The following is a 22532-nucleotide window of genomic DNA, read 5'->3' as shown; positions in this document are numbered from 1 at the left end:
TATGTCTTATTAATATTAAGGCATTTATAATTTCTCTATTATTTTACTTGATATCAAAATGAAAGTAAATATCTGTTGTCGTGAATATATATTTGAAATATGTTACATACAAATGGAAAATGTTTAGCTTTAGTTCAGAGATTCATAAATTCAAGCACAATTTTGCCATGGTTAAAAAATGAAAAGAAATAATGAGAAAAAATTCACTGCTTAACATTTACATGAACTGTCCATTGCATATTTGGATGGTGAACCAAAGAAATTATATCTGTCGTAATTATTGATAGGTTACCGCCGTTTAGCGTAAGATGTTTATAAACTTCCAAAGGCATCGAATGCAAAAGACCTCCATTCTCTATATAAAATCCATTTTCGTTTCATGGATTTAAGTTCTATAAGAGAGGTTGCACAATTCGTATCGATCTTTTGTTCACTATGTTAACGTTTCCTTCGCTACTAAGCAATGTAAGGAAATACTTTGAAGGCGCCTTTCTGTCGCAATTAAATGTGCTAAAAATTATCATATGAGTTTCACGAGGAAAACTTTAAAATTGATAAATAGTTCCTTTAAACCAAAAGAAAATGTAATAAAATAAAGTCATGGTTGTTCATAGAATGCTAGCTTGAAGTAGGTAAGAATTAATAAATGATTAAGCATTTTCTTGTTTTTATTTCAGCGTTGCCCTTCGCTTCTTCGCAATCGTCATCCTCCGATTCATCAGCAGCAACCGCCTCAGATTCGTCATCGGCCTCTGCTGGGTCTGCCACATCCTCGGCCGCTGCTTCATCCTCCGCCGCTGCCACATCCTCGGCCGCTGCTTCATCCTCCACCGCTGCTTCATCATCGTCAGCAAACGCAGCAGGATCTTCCGCGGCTGCCTCTTCCGCATCAACTTCCTCTGCCGCCTCTAACGCCGCCGCTTCATCCGCCGTAGCCGCCTCCTCCTCCTCCGCCGCCGTAGCCGCCTCCTCCGCGGGTGCGTCGTCGTCAGCAGCAGCAGCAGCAGCATCATCAGCTGGTGGCGGGGCAGCGTCATCAAGTGATTCAGCAGCCACGGTTTCAGTGGGTGGTTCCAACACAGCTTCTTCTGCGGGCAGCTCAGCTTCCAGTTCGGCCGCCTCAGGTGACAGCACCACTGCTGCTTCAAACGAAACCACCACCGCAGCAGAATTCGGCCACAATACAGGCAGTGACACCGTCGGCACCAGTCTTTTCTGCTTCTTTGCGGCCCTGATCATCTCTCTACTTCGGGCCTAAGCACCAAATGGAAAACCGCTACCCTATCACCATGTGCCCTTGGACTGGAAGACCATGCATCTGTTTCTCAATTTATAGGAAATCGGACATTGATCCTCCATTTTAAAGGCACCACCTTTACCTCAACATACTTTCTGCTAATTTGACACCCCGCGTCCTATGGAGTCATGAACGATTCCTTTTCGATTTTCTAGGCTAAATATCGAGCATCCAAAAGTAACGGGGCGTCGGAAAAAATTGCCAATGATTTCAAACTGTGATGATGTGCGTAGCATATCTACCGTGTCTACATTCCATACTCTGTATACTGTACTTAACCTTATGCAAGAAGTGGCAGAGACTGATAAGCGAAATCTGTGATAACTTCCGAAGACGAGAACTTGTCTTTTATTTTACATTTATTTTGAATATCCGGTATTATCTGATTAGTATTCTATTTTTATCATCTTGCTGGTGTCCGTCCGTTTTATACATGTGTTATATAATATAAAATGTCTGTAATGTGTGTTTTAATGTCGCTGATGGCAGTGATTGTCTCCTGTAGAAGTCAAGTTCGATGAACCCTGTCGGTTCTCCTTGTCCTGTTAGGCGCACGCTTACGTGCCCCATCACAGTGAAGACAAAAACTAGCCGAGTGACTAAAAAATGGCCAACCCTGAAAATCGCCGATGATGATCTCGTGTCGATTCTTGAGATTTGATGAGCTGGTGGCATTTTATTTGATGGAGTTGTGCCGAATTATTTTTGCATCATAAAATGTGTGATATTGAAGGAAAAATCTCCTGTCTCCTACTGAGAGTTGAGTAACTGAGCGAGCACTGTCATGATTACCCAATATGAAGTGACATTTGTAACTTTGATCAGTCGTATGCCATGTATTTATTTATTAATTTAATGATTTATGGAACGGTTGAAAAGAAAAGTAAGGGTATGATGTAAATGCAAAGCTTGTTATGAAGTAGCTATGACGCTCTGAGTTGTACAGTTGAGATAGTAAAAAAAATAAAGTTTTGTGCAATTATTTCAATATAATCAAGCTTTTTTGTTTGTCTTTCATCGCAATTATATACTTTTGAACTTTATGAATTCATATAAATAATCTGTAAAATCTTTTAAAATTTGATTTATCACCATTTTGAGGAGAATTATGTGAATTCAACTCGCTCACACTATGTGCTTGAGTTATCCTTCATCACTACTTAAACGCGTTTTTTTAAAGAAAACTGTCATGTTTTTGTCTGGTTACAATTAACTGCCTACTGCATCCGCCATTTATTTAACGATTTCTTACGCACTTAGCAGAATAAACACGACCAGAATTTTTTGCTTCCCTCACGTATCTCTTCTTCTGTACAGATCTTAATTCCACAAAAATGGGCTTACTCGAAGTTTAAGTTCCGATTCCACCGTACCCTACGACAACTAACTCAAGATACCTTGTGTTGATATGATCAGCCAAGTTTTATTTCGCCATCATTCAAAGCCCAAATTCACGTTATTTTACACCATGCAAATATCTGCTATCAAAACACACCTGAAGTCTAAAATTTATACAAAGCATTATTAATGAACGTAGCTGGAAATGGCTTCGACAATGCTTACATTTCATATAAACACCAAGGAAATCAATATCCCTCTATGGCAACTCATGATCAACCAAGTGCTGTGTACACGAAACTTGCCTTTTTGCCGGATGTCAAACGTTTTAGTTGACTGCTTGGTTAAGTAAAATATATTATTCACAACAGATTATTTGCATGACTCAATCCCGTTGTTACTACTGACAACGACTAGCATAGTTTGCTTATGAGCATCAATATATGCGCAAAACCATGTCGTTATCCCAGGTGTGAATATAGCATTTATCAGACACCAGTTATTTTCATTAATACTTGTAGCCCTTATGAAATTGTATGGTAAATTTGTATAAGTTCACAAGGACATGAGTATATAATCTCTGCCTCTGTCCTCACGGCTGACCCAACGCGTGAGGCAAAATTTCCCCAAGTGTATGTATGTGTCCATATGTACGTAAAACAGGGTCATTCTAGACAAAGTGATTCTCTCAGGCTATTCATTGACCCTTTCAATTTGTGGAATGTTTGTATTATTCTGACTTACCTGATCATTTTATATGATTTCAACGTGGAAGAAATCACTTTTTGTGGAAAGACTTAGCTACAAAAATGTTTGATACATTCGTCCCATATCTTAGCGAGACAATATTCGGTGCGTATTCCCATAGAGCCCCATGCATAACAAACGGTACAATTGTGTTATCTTACATGTATATTCCGTTTTTGAATTTTTATATATATTTAAAACTTGATAAACCACTATCTTTTACTTCTTTGTAAAATAAAGATTCACCCTGTTTACTTCCCTGTACAAATTGTTTTATGCCAAACACAAGTTAATATTAACCAAACACCACACGTCGCCATTTTGTGATGGTAAACGGCTTCCTTTCATTAAAAGTAAGCGTACCCGCCGGAGTACTGGTACGGTGCAGTGCATTAACAGTAAATGCGGTAGGTGAGAAAATTCACAACTCGCGGATATACGGGTATAGAAAAACAATTATTATACTTGTATTTTTGTTATTAGCTCTTCTTGGTCCTCTGTTATGATTTATGGATAAAAGTAATACAAATAACAATCCCCCCTCTCCGCGTGCTACTGCAAATGGTACTTAGCTAACTTCAGATATTACTAGGTATGCGTTTGGACTTGCTTAATAAATACATGGACATTATAGTTTTAAATCAAATTGAAGACAACATAAAGGAACATGTACATGGCAAAATTCAAGAAAAAAAACTCAAGCGATATATACAATGTATATTAGACATTTATTTTTTTTTTCTATTCCTCAACTGTTCAACTCAGCGCTTCATAGTAACGTCATAAAGAGCGTAAATAAAAAATTCATACCCTTGTTAAGACTCATTACATATGGAATATTGTTAAACCAATAAATACAAAACAAATAAATGAAAAACTTAGGGTATTCATGCTACTGCCCTGATCAATTACTCAGCACGTCTTAGTCCACAGGAGAAATATTTCTTTTCAATTTTCTTTGAAAATACATAAATTGTCAACACAAAAATTCATTGGCACATCCTCTAACATTCAGATCGCCATTTCATATCAGATCTCGAGAAGTACCGCGAGATCGTCATCGGCAAGATCGGTGGAGCGCCATATGCGTTTGAGTTGCGACATTAATTGATACTGGAACTGTAGCAAATCACATCGCATTTTTAAGCGAGTGTGCATCTTGTGCATGCGACAAGGAGAACAAATTGGGTTCATCGGACTTGCCTCAAACAGCGGACACAATTGCTGTCAGCAACATTTTTTCCGTAAATATTGTATCAAAATAAACATCATGCTACTGTCATTGTATGTCCTATTGATATGTTTAAATACATGTAATAATAGAAAACCGTCCATCTTGCTTCGGTATAACTAAGCTAAATATGTCTCATAAGAGATATCACAGATTGCAAGTTCATTTCAATTTGCCGTACTGCATATAGCATCGAAGGCACAACAGATCAAATCTTCACTGAGTCAAATATATATCACAGTTTTGAAGTATGGATATGCATGTACGTGATCTGTATTCAATTATTGTCCTTTCTTCCGTTTAAAGCATCTTCAGAGATATTATCCATAAAGTTATGTGTAAGAATAGATGTCATCTGAGAAGAGTGATAGTGGAGTAAGGAGATCGGTCCCAGGGGATATTTTCCCAAATCTAAGTCATATGATGTCATAAAATTTCATATATCCAACTGCAGTCCTGCTGCCTTTTCCATCACAGTTTTAAAAAATAAGCGGTGTAAGATACATAGGTGATGCCATTAACCTGGGTGACCAGCGCTGAAATTTCGAAATCAACTCGAAAATAATGTCCATTCGCCCACGTTAATGGCACTGCGAGTAGGGTCGTATTTTATCCGTGAACCAAGAAAGCTAAGAGAGCCAAAAAGAAGCATGCCATACTAACTGTGAATTGTGAAACGCCATTTTCGGGACCGAAATTGGCAGCAGTCGTCGTTGCTTCTGTGGAGTTTGATGAAGAGGTAACAGCAGTAGAACTGGATGATGAAGACGCTGCCGATGATGTAGCTGCTACAGCAGTCACTGTAACGGTTGAATCTGAGGCTGCTGCTGCGGCTCCTGCTGTTGTTGTTGCTGCCGCTCCTGATGATGTTGCTGCTGCAGCTGCTCCAGAGGACGACGCCGCAACGGCTGAGGAGGAGGCGGCTGCCCCAGCGGAGGATGAGGCGGCTGCTCCAGCAGAAGATGAGGCGGCTGCTCCAGCAGAGGACGAGGCAGCTGCTCCAGCAGAAGATGAGGCGGCTGCTCCAGCAGAAGATGAGGCGGCTGCTCCAGCGGAGGATGAGGCAGCAGCTCCAGCAGAGGATGAGGCGGCTGCTCCAGCAGAGGATGAGGCTGCTGCTCCAGCAGAGGACGAGGCGGCTGCTCCAGCAGATGATGAGGCACCTGCTCCAGCAGAGGACGAGGCACCTGCTCCAGCAGAGGACGAAGCACCTGCTCCAGCAGAGGATGAGGCACCTGCTCCAGCAGAGGATGAAGCACCTGCTCCAGCAGAGGATGAGGCACCTGCTCCGGCAGAGGATGAGGCTCCGGCAGAGGATGAGGCACCAGCTCCGGCAGAGGATGAGGCACCTGCTCCAGCAGAGGATGACGCACCGGCAGAGGATGACGCAGCGGCAGAGGATGACGCACCTGCTCCAGCAGAAGACGAAGCACCTGCTCCAGCGGAGGATGAGGCGCTTGCTGCAACAGAGGATGACGCACCGGCAGAGGATGACGCACCTGCAGAGGATGAGGCACCTGCTCCAGCAGATGATGAGGCACTTGCTCCAGCAGAGGATGACGCACTTGCTCCAGCAGAGGATGAGGCACCTGCTGACGCCGTGTCTGATGAAGAGCTCTGTGAGTATGCGGAATGCAACACTAAAAGAAAAAGAAAGAAATGATTAAACGGCTAAATTCATTTTTTTTCTTTACCCTCTCTTTTTTTAAGTAGTGAAAATAAATGTAATCTTTTTCATGCAAAGGCTACATTTTTTCTTTCAAAATAGATTATTACAACAAAGTGTAATCTATATCATTAATAGCCGCAGTATTGCTACGTCACCCACGTATTTCCATAGCAACACAGTGTTCAAATTTTGATAAAGGATAAGATGATAATTATCAAAGGTGTCTATTTCTATTGACTGGACAACGGCGCACTATGTTTGCACAAACTACTTTTGATCGATGCTTAATTCAAGTGGTAAGTTAACTTCTCAGTTAAGTTTACTCATGAATTGATTGTACACACAGATTTTTCTAGTATGAATCAGATGTTCGCCTTAAGACTAGAAAAACACTACACTTGTCGCTTTAGAGTCTTATCCTTTGTTGTCTTTTCCTTTTAGTTTGAGGTTAGCACCTCAGTTTATAAACATATATGCATCGTTAAATTGCAGAAATTATTTTTGCTCGCATTCATATACTTCAAATAGGAAGTAACTTCATTCTAGGATCTTGCAAAGGCATATCTTAAAAGTAACAGCACCGCGAGATTTATCCTGAAAAATAACACGCAGATCCAACTGATGTTGCGCCTCTCTTTAAATCATTTTAAGCCAGTCTCGTAAAGACTTTTAAAATGATTGAGAAATATAAATGATCTGTAAAACAATATTAGGATTTAATCCAATTGGCGCTATTTATTGGCTTCAGTTAACCTGGTTTTCAGTTTTGATGATGCTCGGTTGGATGTGAACGACAAAGAAATGATGTTGTCACATTTTTTGTCCTTTTTTGTTCACTGTGTTTTCGCTTGAAGATGATTCCATAATCTATTTTTTTATAAGAGAATGCTATCATGTTTGAAATGGAAAAAAAATTGAATGTTAGACGTGCTATTAACAAATTTTGGTCGAATTCACATAACTTTTTAGACTGTCCGTCGCGCAGGTAGCTTTATCGCTCACTATGAAAAAAGTTGACGAAAAATTAACTACAAATGTATACCCTAACATAAGTTTAATTAAATAAATTATTTTACTGAAAACGAAAAAATGAAAAATAACTTACCAAATGCAACAAGCAGTAAGTGAAGAAGCAACGTAAATTTCATGTTTGGTTTTGTAGTATAAATCTCAGTTAGATAAGGTGCTTCTGCGGTTCCCTGGCTTCCTAAAACTCCTTCTGTTTCAATCTATGTGGAGCGCCTTTTTTAAATCCGACTTTCACGTGTTCCTTCTTAGGCGCCTCTGAGATTTCTGATGCTGTTAGAGACGGCAGCGTATGTTTTATCATCTTCGCAATATTTTTGTGTTTCTCTCTCGGTAGCATGGTGACACCATGGGGACGGATTTCTGATGCCACAACAATAGTCCTCTTCACCATCCTTATTTCTTGGCCTCCCATCTGACCACAAGGCCCAAGGAAGATTTTGTTCAAAGCAATCCTTTTATTTTTCTGAATACATCCCTATAGGGCCATGACCGAGCATTCAGATAATTCAAGTCCATGTTTGCGTTACTGGACTACCCATTGTGGGTTAGGTGTCGTCTTGCAAAACTGAATCAACATTTACGGACTCACAAATGCGGCTGATTTATTCGTTCAGAATTGCCCTATTATTATTTCGGACATTACATAAGGCATTGAAACCTAACGGTATACTGAATGAATATGTCTCTAAGCAACTGAGTAAACTTTTAGATGATATATTATGGTCTACTTTACCTACCTTCGTGTTTTGCGTTGAGATTTCCCTTTCTTTGAAAAAATTATTTAGGAAAAAAGAAAAAAGAAAGGCTTTACTGTTTTTGTTTTGGTCTCGGCATCTTCAAGTTTTATTTCTGTTTTCCATGTCCTTTTTTACATGTTCCATTTAGCACATGTACATTCTTTAGAAGAAATTTGCGTTCGCGTTACTTTTACCTGATAAAACAGATCAACCTTATTTTTCAAATATTTCAAAAAATGTGCCGTTCTTTACATGGTTTTATGTGAAAAGGGAGGTAGCGTCTGTCCAGTTGTAGGTGATGTCACAATAGTGTTCAAATTACTCCCCAACAATGTCTCCACTGGGACTGAACGTTAGTGAATGGTGCCTTTCTCCCAGCTCGATGATAAAATGAATAGCTCGCTCAGCGTGGGTTGCCATAACGATCCACTTTGAATAATACCCCCCAGTTAAAAGTTTCAATCTCTTCTTGGGAAATGAACACTTGCAGAGATGAGACTTATATAATACGGTGTATTGCTTGGTTTTATTCACTCTCTTCATTGTGAATAGACTGGTTTGATTAGTGTATAGACTTTCAAAACATCAATTAAAACGGCCTACTTTTGATGAAGATAATTCCGATATCAAATTGACCAAGTGACAACACCCATCCTACATACAAACAGAGCGATCGATATCAACAAACAAAGGTATGTTTTTAAGGGAATTTTTTCTCGCCAGCTTTCCATGGATTCGGTTCAAGTTATCGGAGGAAGTGCCGCTATGATCCCAAATCCCATGTCGACTGTCAACTTTAAATACAACTCACGGACTTTTCAACAACTTTCAATATATATACTGTATATATTTTGCTAATTTTTAACCAAACGATTCGTGAGGAAACCTTGACACCACTGTTCTAATTAAAGATTATTATTTTTCTTTTTATGGTGTTTTTCATCTTTTAAAGTGGGTTTGTTTCCCATCCACGCGACTGACGCAACTAAAAGCCGAAATTAAAGTAATTGTTGTTCTTTTTCACGTAGATGGCCACGGTTTCCTGTTCACAACTTGTTCGATTGCCAATGCTGTCAAGGGAGACTCCAGTTCTTAACCAGAGAAATAAATGACACTGATGTTAAGATCAGCCAGTAGTTCAATGCTGGATACCTAACAATGCCGCTGTGTGACAGCATAAAAATTGCTTGGGAAAATACAGGTACAATAGAAACCCATCTACAGTTTTTCACAATCTCAGCCACTGAACGATCTCATTTTAATTGAATATTCGCAGTAGCCTGTAAATATTTTGGATGTCTTTCAATAAATTATTTGAATTTTCAAGCAAAAGTTCGAAATGCGAGAAATGTAATTGCTAATCCTACGTTAAATTCAATTTTATGTTAATGGGGTAAATCCATACCTATGAGAAAAAAAATGAAGTCTTGTTTTGAGCAAGAATTATGAAAATCACGAGCAAGCAAAAAGAATAAGACAGGTACATAGATGGAAATAAAGCGAGTGTTTAAAATCAGTGTTGGTAGTTGTGAGGATTACAAATATTGCGGCTGCCTGCCCGCCGCCCATCCCCTGTGTACTTCCCTTGTGTATACATGACATTGCTCCAAAACTGACCGTTTCCAAGGATTGAAAATCCTTACTGTACACATTTGGCGTTTCAGACAATGAAGAGACGGTGATTGTTCAACTTTTTCAAGCTGCCTTAACTGCTGTTGATTTAACGCCACTTGAGATATGAATTGCGTTTAGTCAATGTTGACCACGAGCAGCTTAATTTATTGGGCATTGATCAAATCAAAGTGTCCCATTTGTTCAAAAATGTATCCTGAGTACGAATCTGGTTCAATTAACATTGTACAAGTAATGTGATTGATCTCTTTGTGACGCAAACTTTATTCAATCTTCGGTGGTCTTCCTCTCGGGAAGTAATCGTAAAGTTCTTTTGCGTAACCAACATCCACCAAGAGGATGCGACCTAAGTGACTGAGTAATTGAAGGAAAAGAAACCTGTTCATAATCAAGTATTAACAACGTACATTGTACGGCCAGTGATGATTGTTGGCGATATGACAAAACCATATAAACTAATATGCTGGTTTCGTCGATCCCATACAGGCAGCTGCTATTTCTCCCCGATTTGTGATTTAAAATCTGAAAATTCTAAAGGACTCATGATCCAACGCTAATCAACCGTAGCGCACACAAATAGGGGCCTTGAGCTTGCATTTCCCCGGGGGAAATGAAAACACAAATTACCCAATTTTCTGACTCCTTGTGTTTGTGGACTAAATTGTGTGAGCCTTTCTGCTGGGCCGCGTCCAACATAATCAGCTTTCACTGTCATACTGTAGTGATGTTTTCCACGTGAGCAAACCCCGTGACACGGTGACCAGCGACGTGCCTTACTCAAGCACCCTTGAAATCCCAAGGACAAACACGCCCCTCTAACTGAGGGGAGTTAAATATTTAGAGAAGCTGAGACGTGAGACGAGGCGAGAGCGAACCGCTCTCTGTTTGCCACTTATTAGCCAAATGAACGGGCATTTACATTCTACGTGGTACCATGGAGCCTTTATACGTGTATTGTAGGGCGCATAAATTTTAACTCTTGTGGGGCCCACCCTTTTGGTAACTCGCATTGTTTTTTCTATTTTATTTCTTCCCTTTCACCACTTCATAAAGATAAAAAACAAGAGCATTTTTAGATCTATAGGGGTTGGGGTGTTAATAATGATCCGCGCGATGTGCGTTTCACAAATTGCTCTACTGCTGACTACTAAGGACATTTTACACAGGAGCCAGAGGAAAGATGACTGATTTCAGTACGGTGTTATAAACCGAAGACATTGTCTCTGGGATCAAACTAGCCACCGACACCCATCGCTGAGAAATACTCTGCCGTTGATTTAAGACAACTGTTAGGCTATAATTTTGTAGAAAAACAGATTTGACAGTTTGGCATTGTACACGTGAACTTGCGTCCGTGAAGCACTTAATCAAGTGTTGTAAAATTCTGAATTTTAGTGGTCCGCCATTCAATAAAGTGCCCATTTAAACTAAATGGTATTTAAAACTCACACAGGAGGGCTGCATAGGGACCTTTATCCCTGCATCCTCTTTGTTCTAACATGCAGTGGTCACGTGTAACTGACCAGTGGCCAGTCCAATCACATCAGCTGCCTCGTTTGGATATTTGGTCACGTGAAACTGCCCAACGGTCACTCACAGCTTTAAACTGCACAGCGGCAGCAGCAAGCCATCGCAGCTCAGCGTAGATTTTATGAACTTTGCAATGTGTTAACTGTATAATTTTTTTTTTCTCTGTGTATTTCAACATCTACGTATATTGCTAGTAAGTCCACAGTTGATCTAGAATCATGGCAGCAGAAGAATTCCAAAGTTGGAGGTTAGAGAACGAACTCTCTGACGAGACAATGGAGCTAACAGTTAAATACAGCACACATCTATTAAGTACGTCACATTCCATACAATGGAGGCACGGAATGTAGACGGAGAGATGGGCATATTTATTCCTGGACTTTCGTGGCAAAAGTCGGTTATCGTGTCATCCCACCCGTCCGTGCATCTGTGTGTCCGTGCGTTAGTAATTTCCGCTATTTCCTCCCAGACTATAAGAGTTAGGAACTTTGGGGATTGATAGACCTATCATCAGGGATGTGCACTTCGGAATTCGATTGACAAATAAAATGTGAACAACTACAAGCGAATGTGTGCGCGCGCGTGTGTGTGTAACAAGCTGCCTTAGAAATCTATACAACGCGGTCATACTAAATAGAATACAAGTCCACACATCACAGCATAGGGTACCACTACCCCATCAAAATGACTTTATACACGGTTATAGTACGTCAAATAACATATTTGTGCTTCACCAAATTTATAAAAGGATATAAGGGAAGAAAAAAAGTAAGCACCATTTTCATTAAACGCATACGATAGTGTTTGGAGAAATGAACTGCTGCTAAAGCTAAAAACCGTGGGAATTGGAGGACTTACATGCAAAAACATAAAGAGCATGTACGAAAACTCAATAGCATATGTTAAGACAACAAATGGTATATTGCCGGCCTTTAATGCAGGACTAGGTGTAAAACAAGGTGACACTCTGAGCCCGTTTCTCTTTAATATTCTTATTTAAAACCTCCTTAGATCAAATGATGGCAAAGTACTAAAAGTCCAAGACTTACAATATGTTCTTGGCCTCTTTCTAAAGTTCAAGACACTCGAAGGGCTAATACGAAGTCTGGAAAGTGCAGAAAACTTTTGTTACAAGAGGAGAACGACTGTCATAGCTACAAAACTAGAAAAGTAGTTACCTCCAACTCAACATCAAACGCACGTTTCGATTTTTTTTTTTTTTTTTTTTTTTTTTTTTTTTGTATGGAAATCCAATTCAAGGGGACACCAAGTACATATACTTAGGTCTTTTTTCTTACCCGATCAAGATGTTTTACAAAAACTCAATAATCTCCCCCAACGTGCCACAAAAGCCTTCAATAGTATGGGTAAGTGTCTACCACATCAGAGTAATGTTTGCACACCCCTTTTAGAAAAAATATCCAATCCTTACACACTGTTGAGAGATATGGGGCTACTCTGTGTTTGTTGATAAATGCCCTGCAGAAAAATTGCAGCTAAAATTTTGCAAACAAGTCCTTGGACTCCACCAAAACGTATCAAACTATGGTCTATACACTGAGCCAAGCCGCCCTCCCTTCTATAGTACAAAACAGTCCTCTATACTACCAAACAGTTTGCAGCTATCAGACTGTGTTGGTAGATTATCCAGGCGTCTCATGATACATTTATAAAACAAACATGTAAACGAGATCACTAGTTATGAGTTGCTGACACTTTATGTTCCACCTGCAGGTCACACCCTCAGGCCGGCTTCCATGCTGAGGGGATCCTCATCTTTAGACCTACATTTGGCCTTGGGAATGTGTGGCTAAGCTATCTTTCATTTTGACTCGCCTCTTAAGTAAAACTTTTTTACGATCGACGCTTTCTTGGCATTGCTGGATACGGTCACTTTACAAGCTAATCTGATCAATTTTTTAGCTCGTAGTTAATTTTTTCATAAATTGACGAGCGACTAACTTACCCCGGGGCCCAACTAGCCCCGGTCTCCCCTATTTTTATAAAAAAACATTCCCGATTCTTCAGGTGATAATAGGTGGAGTGGCCAGCCTTGCTAGTTAACAGCATTTAACTCAGAATGAAAGATTAACCATTAAGGGCTGCAACAATTCAGTCGGTCAAAGTCAATCGGCGAAATGCGTCCGCAAAAAGGCATTTGTGCAGAACATTCTTGAACTTTGAACTAGACAATGTAATAGACGGAAAAAGGACAAACGTTAGGGCTTATTCTATTTGTCGTTTCGTTTGGATACCAAACGAAATATTGGGCTTAATAAACTACATGTATTACTGAAAACTCATCATTTCTTCTCAGTATTTATCCCAACGGCACGACTAAGGGAAAACATATTCACAAAAACTGATACCGTTGAATGAACTGCAAGAGACAATAGTAATATCAGTCTCGTATAAATAATCCATTTATAATTTGCCGCACCAAGTATACTCTATCATTTTTCAATATGACAGGAATAACAGTGGCCCGTAGAAAATAATTCGTGGAAAAAATAACCAGACGTGAAAATGAGATAATTGCAATTCCTTGTGTTCAGACGTATTTTAATAATTTATAAATGGAATAATACTTATAATACAATCTTTAATGACTGTCATCTTTTACCCCTTAATGAATTTTGAAAAAAAACGGAGACAAAACACACGTGTGCTCGAATATCACTCTTATTGTTCTAAATGGATTGTTTCCGAGAATGGCGTCTGATTGCATGCAAAGTTAATGAAGCTCTTTAATCCACTTTAAGATATTTCTGTGTGCCATTGATTGGCGGCAGGCCATCGAGTGCCATCAACGATGACCATTCGCTACCACTAAACTGCAGTTTTGAAGTGGAGAATAGGCGATTGAACTCAGTACTGAGACTTCATTAGTCGACAAAGGTATCATTAAACCGCTCTGTTTATATCAATGTTAAAGATCTAAGTGGATTTTGGAAAGTCAAGTTTTAACTTCAAATCATTTAGAAACGCACTGATCAGCCTTTGCCAACACAACATTTCTTGTATACACCGAAGAATGTATTTTGAATATGCATGTTGTCCTTTTTCCATTTACTCGATGCCCCGTGTGCCATACGTTTTAAAACAACATCCTATAAATTTCAACCCAACCAATCGTTATGAAACAGGTATTAAAAAGTTTTATAAATATTCAATAGATCTCAACCCTATTACAAACATGCATTAACTTGGAGTACATAATTAGGCTTTCTCTAAGAGGCTCTCATCTCTTTGTTCAATGACATATGCTGATAGGCGTGAAGAGATATTCGAAAACCTATTCCGTTTAAACTTTGTTTCCTTCATTTTGCTTGTGCGACTGAGAAGGTGTGCAGCCATGTGAACAGTCTAAAAAGTGATGAAAACCTTCGTTCCCTTGGTAGCGGGGAGTTTGTGAATTTTTAATTGGGTGGATTGTGGGAGATCACACAGCAATTTATCAAATGTGCGTCTAATATCCCAGGGGATTATTCATCAAAACAGAGTGGTTTGGAAAGAGACGCCACCGACTCAAACGGCGGTTGTCGTGGTTACATGTACAAACACGGTGTAGGTATAATCTTCTACAAAAAGTGCACGGGAAATGTGCAGGTGCAAACAAATGGAAATATGTCATAGGAAAACAAAGGTTTTTCAACAGCTTGTCAAAGTTATCTGCGCATTCAAGATGGGTCTTTAAAAAGCATCTCTATCACACGTGTCAAAACCTGGTCGCATTTAATTACGATTTCACAATACAATTTTAACATGTTCTATTTTTCGAGAGGCTCTGTAAAACCATAACATCATTATCGGTCTTCGCGTAACATTGGCCATTTAAGTAGGCCTATTAAAATACTTCCCTGGCCAATGTTAGCTTATTTGTGCCAAAAAGAGGATAAGAAGTGTAGAGTTGGGGTACATACAGGGTCCCATTTAAATACAATTGAAACTGTATACCTTTATTTTAATTTCCATAAGCTACACCGTTTTAACGCGAAGCCATTTTCATCTATTTATTTTATCGAATTTTACTTTCTATAATTACTTATATATGCAATAACGTAGGTCCCGGTCCTGCATGTGGGACAATATGGAACGTTTTTCAACGTTGCACAGACCCTTATATTTCCCGATTCTTATCCGATTCTTTTGGAAAAACATTTTGATCCATTTAATGACACTGAAAAGATTATATGCAAAATAAACATATACTGGTACAATATAAGACAACAAAATGGTACGCGCAATGATGTGGAGCAGAAGTAAATTTAAATACAGACGAGAGGGATTGAAAAAGTTTTTAATTTTTTTGTTATTGTTGTTGTTGTTGTTTAAATAATTTACTTTAAAGAACTTTTATGAATTTTGATTGTACTTTCACATAACAGGTTTTAGTCTCTCATAACCCTTAGTAGGGTGGGTTTAATTTAACGTGAGACGTCGAAAATAACTAAGTTCATTTTATATTTGATGGCTTATGTGAAGTGGTAATTGAATAGGCTTGAAACTACACTAAGCAATCCAGTCACCTCATCAAGTATACCCGCCAGATGTCAGCACGAGTGCAGGCTGTGCATTTGATTCGAGATTAATTTACTAGTCAACCACGGTAAGACAACGTTTACACTACTGTTACCGTTGTAGCAATATTCATCACCTCAGCGGGTCCCTATCAAAAAAAACTTCAGTCAGAATACTTTTGAAAATCTTCTGATGTTTTATCTGTGTCATCAAGAGTGAAATTCAACAGTCTCTATTTCGCTTTGAGATATGGTTTACCTTGGCTGTGAATTGAGCGTTGAAAGAGCTGAAATTTTCTGAAAACTAATGTTGCCACATTAAGGTCTATCCTTCAGTGTGTGACAAAGTTCTTTTGTTTCAGAGGACCCTAGGAAAAAAGGCTGAACCTGGTTATACAGTGTGTTTACACTACACTGGTATAATACATTCTAAGCATTTTATTCATCACACATTATATGATATTTACATTGGTAAGGTTACATATCATCGTGCTAGTCAAATATACACTCCATACAATGACCTAATTTATACAATAAACATAACTCACGAAGATTTGCGACTGAATTATACACGAATTATTTCTGAATAGCCGCTAATTTACATTCAATGTCTCACTAAGATGCTATTGTTCACACCGATGCGGCGACGCATTAAAAACAGTGACCATACGGAACAGACACGATTCGCCACAAAGTTACATAATCACATTTTCGAAAGTTGTATGACATAGCCTACATACCCTCTACCAGGGCGACTGATAGATTTTTACGGATATTCACAGATATGTCTCTAGCTAGATAGATTGTCATTTTAACTCTAAGTCTTATTCTAAGTCTTAGAGTTAAAATGACAATCTATCTAGCTAGAGACATATCTGTGAATATCCGTAAAAATCTATCAGTCGCCCTGGTAGAGGGTATAGCCTACAGGTGAACAGTCAAAGTGATATGTGTTACACGTAATAGATAGTACAATGTAGCTTAATTGTTTATTTCCAAAAATTATTTTTCACGTTCTCAAAGAGTTAGGCCTATATCTCAAAGGAACAACTTGTCGAAAAAGAAGTTTATCAACTGAAAGAAATACAGCTCAGGTCTGAAAAGTATACCAGTCGTACACTTAACTATTTAATTAACATTTGCATTTGTCAAAATATTTTTTAATGAAAGGAGTGCACTTTATCGCTCAAAAATCAATCGCAGTAAAGTTCCAGGATTTCCTGCACAATGCGTATAGCACTAAGAAATGTCTATAAAAAATTATCATATCACCGTGTGATAATCTAGGGACAAAGACCGCAGTACTTGGCGCAGTTATTTTTTGCCCAGGTTTTGTACGCGCACGCGTAGTCGGGACTTCCGTATTCGTTACAATTGGATAAAGTATCCTTGCACGCCGGTGCTAAAATGAAACAAAAAAATCTACTAAGCATTTTACATGTACTTTGCTACAGACTCTGTTATATCGGATATTGCCTCTTCTCTGAAACCACACAATTAATTTTATATTAAAACAATATTATTTTACACAATATTTTTTATCATTATCTTTTTCTCCCACTCAGTAGGCCTATAATAGCTTCCAGTTGCTTCAAAATAAAGTGTAATTATCTTTTAAGAATATATCATTTTTACAAATTTAATAATATGTGCCATTTCTCACATTTGATTTAGATGGTAAAAGAATAAATCCTGAAAAACTTACCAGGACAAAGTCCGCAGAAAGCTTTGCAGTTGGTTTGAGACCACCCTGCGTATTCAGTGCACACAGAAGCACCGTAGTCTGCACAGTTGGAAATGCTGTCTACGCAGAGTGGGGGGCTAGTTGTCGTAGTCGTGGTCGTTGTAGTTGTAGTTGTAGCTGAAATATAATTAATACCAATGTTAACTATGTTATTTTTGTTCGACTAGTCGTACATTGCACTGCATCGTTGGCCATGAAGCCGATTTATGTCTAGACCAATCATGGATGTTCAAACTTACTGTACACTTTTTGGGATGTAGATTTTACAACAAGCGTTTAAAAAGCTCACCAGGTTGACAGCGTTGGCAGAAAGCCGGGCAGTTTTTCCCTGCCCAGCCGGCGTACTCCGTACAGACACTGGCGCCGTAAGCTGCACAGTTCGGAATAGCATCGGTGCAGGCTGCAGGAGTTGTCGGGATTGAAGAGGCTGGAATAGGAAAAAATACGGTAAGTGTAAACCATTAAGAGCATGATAAATCCTACACGCAACATTATTACACGACGTACCATTTGAAAATTTAAAAATGATACAAGCCGTACAAATGGTACTGATCAGTGACGAAACTGGTCTGTTTAAAAGTTCAAATAAGCTTAATAAAAATGGTGAGTGACACAGCTTCAGCTAGAAATGGACACACTTAATCTGCAACGACGATAAGTTTAATCAATGGGCATCATCCAAGATAGTCCAAAAAGAGACTGGCGTCAGCATGTGATGTCACACGAGACGACACAGAAATAGTGCAAGTAAAGGCCCAGTCACAAATCAGTTGCGATGCGTCGGGGATGGGTAAAACCCGGGAAATTTGAACAAAATCTTGAGACAGATCTCACGATTTTGCACCCGTCGGAGGCGCTCTCCGGACGCCTGCGGGTTGTCGCAGATTTTTTAGACATCGCCACACCCGTCGCGGTCCCCAACTTTGAACCTAAAATTTAAAGATTGCTCGCAAGATTTTTCACCCATTTTGGGCATCCCAGACACAATCTCCGATGACCTACGATGCCCTCCGATTAATCGGAGGCGTCCTCCGAATATATACCCATATATAACCACATATCCCCAGGGGGAAAAATTACGAGAAAAGACGCTCGCAGATATCGTCTCCGATCGCCTCCGATGCAATCGGAGGCTAATCCCACGATTTTTCGACAAAACCGGGTCAAAATCCTTGAAAAAATCCCAGACAATGTGACTGCTCCACTTTTATTAGAATTATTGCTAGGATTGTTCAAGGATTCTTTATTTTCTACGACGACCCCCGGCCAAAACTAATCCCCGACAGATCGCCGACATTGTGACTGGGCCTTAACTGGGTGAGGTGGAATACAAAAGCGAAATGCGAAACGCAAAATTTTGGATAAAAGTACTCACATTCACAGATGAAAGGCTGCGCAAGGGCACAGTTGGCGTCGGTCAAGGACACTGGGTTGGTTACGATGTGAACGCAATCTCCACGTCCAGCAGCTGAAAACAAGAAATATTTTAGTACAGCACAAAAACAGAACGACAAAAATTGACATCCGTGAAATAGTCATGTTGAAATACAGAAATTTCCCAGTTCAGCAGATACTGTATAATCTAGATTTATGGTATAAAATATCATTGTAAAAACGAGAGTAAAAAGTTACATGCTTAATTTCCTTTGTGAAAGCCAATGTTAATACAACTCATTTTCATTTACAGATAATGGTTGGATATCCCAATAAATTTACCAGAAACAGTAACCTGCTTCCCACTGCCGGTACGGAAGTGTCCCTCCTGTCCCATATCCGTGATGCCTACCCACCAGTTTAGGTGGGAATTTGATGTGTAAATATGATTGATCGTCTGCCCCATCCAGAACTGCTTGATTTTGTCGTCTGGTTCGGCTAACTTGGCGCCGTATTGGGACTGGCAGTAGGCATTACTGTCGGACCATGTCTTTGGCTGCGCTATGAACTTGTAATATTGTCCCAGGAAGTTTTGCCATGCTGGAAAAATCATAGTTTCTGTTCAATGAGTATATCAGTTTTTTTTTTTTTTTTCATTTTACTCGGAAGAAAGGCGGGGTTTGATTGGGAATATTGCAAAACGGGCAAGGAAAACTCCGGCTAATAAGTTTTTTCATAATTTTTCATTTTTCATAATTAATATAATTAATTAATTAATATAATTAATCATTTTAGTCATCACGCATCTCTAGCCCAAATGTCCCATTTATTGAAAGAACTGTAATCTATATAATCATCCAATAAATCAAATTTTAATAACTGTTCAAAATCGTTTAATAATAATCGCCTGGTATTTCTATGAGGCCTTTTCTCGTAATTTGCTAGTCTTTGTGCACGTCGGAGGCAAGAGGTCACCCGCGGGTCCAGGGGGTGCATTTTTGAGGACATTTTTTTTTAAAGGGACCCGGACGTGTGTGAGCAAATCTCGGACAAAGGTTGGAATGTTACCATTTCATTTCAAAGAAAAAAGAATGTAGAGAATTTGCTTAAATTCTCTTTTTTAAAAATTGTTTTTTCTTGGTCCCAGTGCCAACGCGGCACTTAGAATGGTTGACTATCTTGGTATCTAGGATTCTGGAGAATTTTATTACACGGCAACGCGCGATAAAAACTTTGAATAGAGCAATTTAAATTAAATTGAGTTTGATAAATGTTTATACGCTACGGTAAACTTTGCATGCGGCCTTGCTGAGCTTGTCAAAGATCAACTTGTAATGACTTCTTACGTATGCCCTAAGCCACAACCGAATGTTTGCATTGTGCTAATTAACGCTGTACGCTCCAATATGCTAAATTACTGAAACAAATCTGAGGACGAACAGGAAGCCTAATGTGAAAATATGTTCTTTTAAAGAGCCTGTCAGCGTGCGTTATCTTATTTTTTCTTTATTTTAATTAAAAAGGTAATGCGTCTCTATAAATCTCTCTTTCACCCTTGATTACAATGCCATGTAGATAGGGAAATGTGTGATATTAAATACAAATGGAAGCTGACTCCTACAAAACCGCTTTTCCATCTTTGAGTACAGATAATTTAACATGATATAAAAACCGATTTAATAATAGAATTATGCATTTCGTTTTTTGTATATTTTAAAAACATAAAAAGAGATACAAAAAGGCGGAGCGCATGATCTGCTCCGAGAGAGATCTACGCTCTGAAGAGCAGCATTTCGCAATCAAACGCATTTTGAGACCAACGAAAAAAGTGAATACACACTTTTTCTGTATAATACTTTAAACCCACACGTACCTTTTTTTTTTTTTTTTTTTTTTTTGCTTAGACTCGTGAGAGCCATGAGAGTCAAGTGAAGATTGTTTCTAAAAAGTTAAGTGTTGTGTTAACGTAAAAATAAGCATCGATGCTAAACAATAAGCGCTAAATGCTAAATACGGCGATTTTCAACTTAACTACTGCATTTGACGGAGACAGTAGCGCTGGCCTAGATTGAAAAGCTCCCGAATGAAGGCATATGCAGTCTTGGACAATATCGATATTCAGTTCCTACTAAAATATGTAGCAAAACGTGTATTTACGTATTTCTTAAGTTGCAAAATGCGTATGATTTCAAAATGCCACTCTACCGCCCTAGTGTAGTTTTCTTTGTCGTATTCACTATATTTTCTGACCAAAAATAAATGTATTAATAAAACGAATATTTTTAAACTAAAACAACCAATTTATGCAATTCGAACAGCACAGTTTGCATTAAATCGTACAAACAATAAACTTAACATTTTCTTCTCTGTACAATAATTGCTTTTTTCGATGCACGGACTATTTTACATGTATAAGGGTATGCGCACTCACATGTTTTGATAATCATACCTTTGCGGTTGTGGAAAATTTACTGTACACGTTTGAACTCTGATCGTAATAACCTTTGGTTTTTTAGTAATAAGAAGGTAGTAATTTGATTGAATTAAAGAAGCAAAAGAAGCACATTTACCTGCATTGCCTTGATGCAGTTCCAGTAATACAACCAGGCAAACCACAAGTACAGATTTCGAATCCATTTTAAATCTTCAAAATAACGTGTGAATACTCCGGCAGTTCTCCTGTCGAATTGACTTTTTCTAAATTCTCTTCCTACCAGTTTAACTTTTATACGGGCGGTGCCGATAGGTAGACCTACCCATTATGTGTAGACGCTGGCTCATTTGATATGCATAAAACACCTGTTGACTCAGATTTTAACTAGCGAGTGTGACACAGTGAATGCATATGAAAATGGTCAAAAATAATTACATTTGGAAACACATATATATAAGTTTAAGATACTACATTTTTTTATTTTTTATAAACACTAAACTAGCACCCATCTCGGGCAGACGATTGAACTCTTCCACCGTCGCGCCTTATCAAAATCCAAGGGACGCACTTTGCAGTTATTAATTGGCGTTGATTTGGAATAAAATCACTCAGATTTTGATAAGCAATGAAACTGGTATTGACCCTCAACATGGCGATGCATGATAGCAACGTTGTGAGTTGATTGCAGTGTCGACCACTTTCAAGAAACATAAAGAAGACTTGACGCAAGTTGTTTGGTATCCTATCTGTAATGCTCAAGTCCTCGAAATTGGTGTAATTTTATTACCTTCATATCCAAGCAGATTAATTGAATGAGGTGATTTTCAATAGAACGCTGACGCATTTTGCTGGTATATCTATTGAAAAGGAGTATGTATCATGAATGTTATCATTCTTAATTTTTGAAATGTTCAAGATACGTGAATATTGTTGTCTCATAGAAAAGTCATTATAAACTTGAATCCTGTTGTGAGGTTAACGCTAGCATTTGTATGGAAGTCCTGCGGCACTGTTTTATCTTTTAACCAGAGCATTTATATCCAGACTGTATATATTTTTCATAAAATGTTCCAAACCTACACGAGCCAGTGAAGTGAGCAAATGATGGTAAATCGGCACATATAAACGGCATTAAACTCTTTTAAGTTTTCCGTAATGCATCGACATTTTTTGAAAATTAAGACACGAAGTGGGTACACGCTTTTGTATATGTAATGTATCTTCTGATAGCTGGGCATAACTTAAAGTGT

The 22532-nt window shown here is 38.7% G+C and overlaps 1 protein-coding gene across 1 annotated transcript; it reads right to left on the bottom strand.

Moving 5' to 3' along the window:
• Positions 1 to 16153: 16153 nt before the first annotated feature.
• LOC106151569 (uncharacterized) lies at positions 16154 to 22190 on the bottom strand. The gene is made up of 6 exons (XM_013524904.2): positions 21419 to 22190; positions 19191 to 19448; positions 18850 to 18942; positions 17764 to 17901; positions 17436 to 17591; positions 16154 to 17132 (listed from the first exon to the last, which is right to left on the bottom strand). The coding sequence occupies exons 1-6, from the start codon at positions 21483 to 21485 to the stop codon at positions 17014 to 17016; spliced, it is 831 nt and encodes a 276-aa protein (XP_013380358.2). The 5' UTR covers positions 21486 to 22190; the 3' UTR covers positions 16154 to 17013.
• Positions 22191 to 22532: the final 342 nt, after the last annotated feature.

This window comes from Lingula anatina, chromosome 3 (assembly GCF_051362555.1).
Source record: "Lingula anatina isolate TDL-2025a chromosome 3, LinAna3.0, whole genome shotgun sequence".
Lineage (NCBI taxonomy): Eukaryota > Metazoa > Brachiopoda > Lingulata > Lingulida > Lingulidae > Lingula > Lingula anatina.
This window is presented reverse-complemented; position numbering and strand designations above follow the sequence as displayed.

Bases quoted from the DNA above. Each gene is read 5' to 3' on its own strand.
- LOC106151569 (XM_013524904.2), bottom strand. From the start codon at position 21,485: ATGGATTCGAAATCTGTACTTGTGGTTTGCCTGGTTGTATTACTGGAA. The intron at 19,449-21,418 runs GTAAATGTGCTT...TGATTTTTCCAG, and splicing joins ACTGCATCAAGGCAATGCAG to CATGGCAAAACTTCCTGGGA. The intron at 18,943-19,190 runs GTAAATTTATTG...TCTTGTTTTCAG, and splicing joins GAAGCAGGTTACTGTTTCTG to CTGCTGGACGTGGAGATTGC.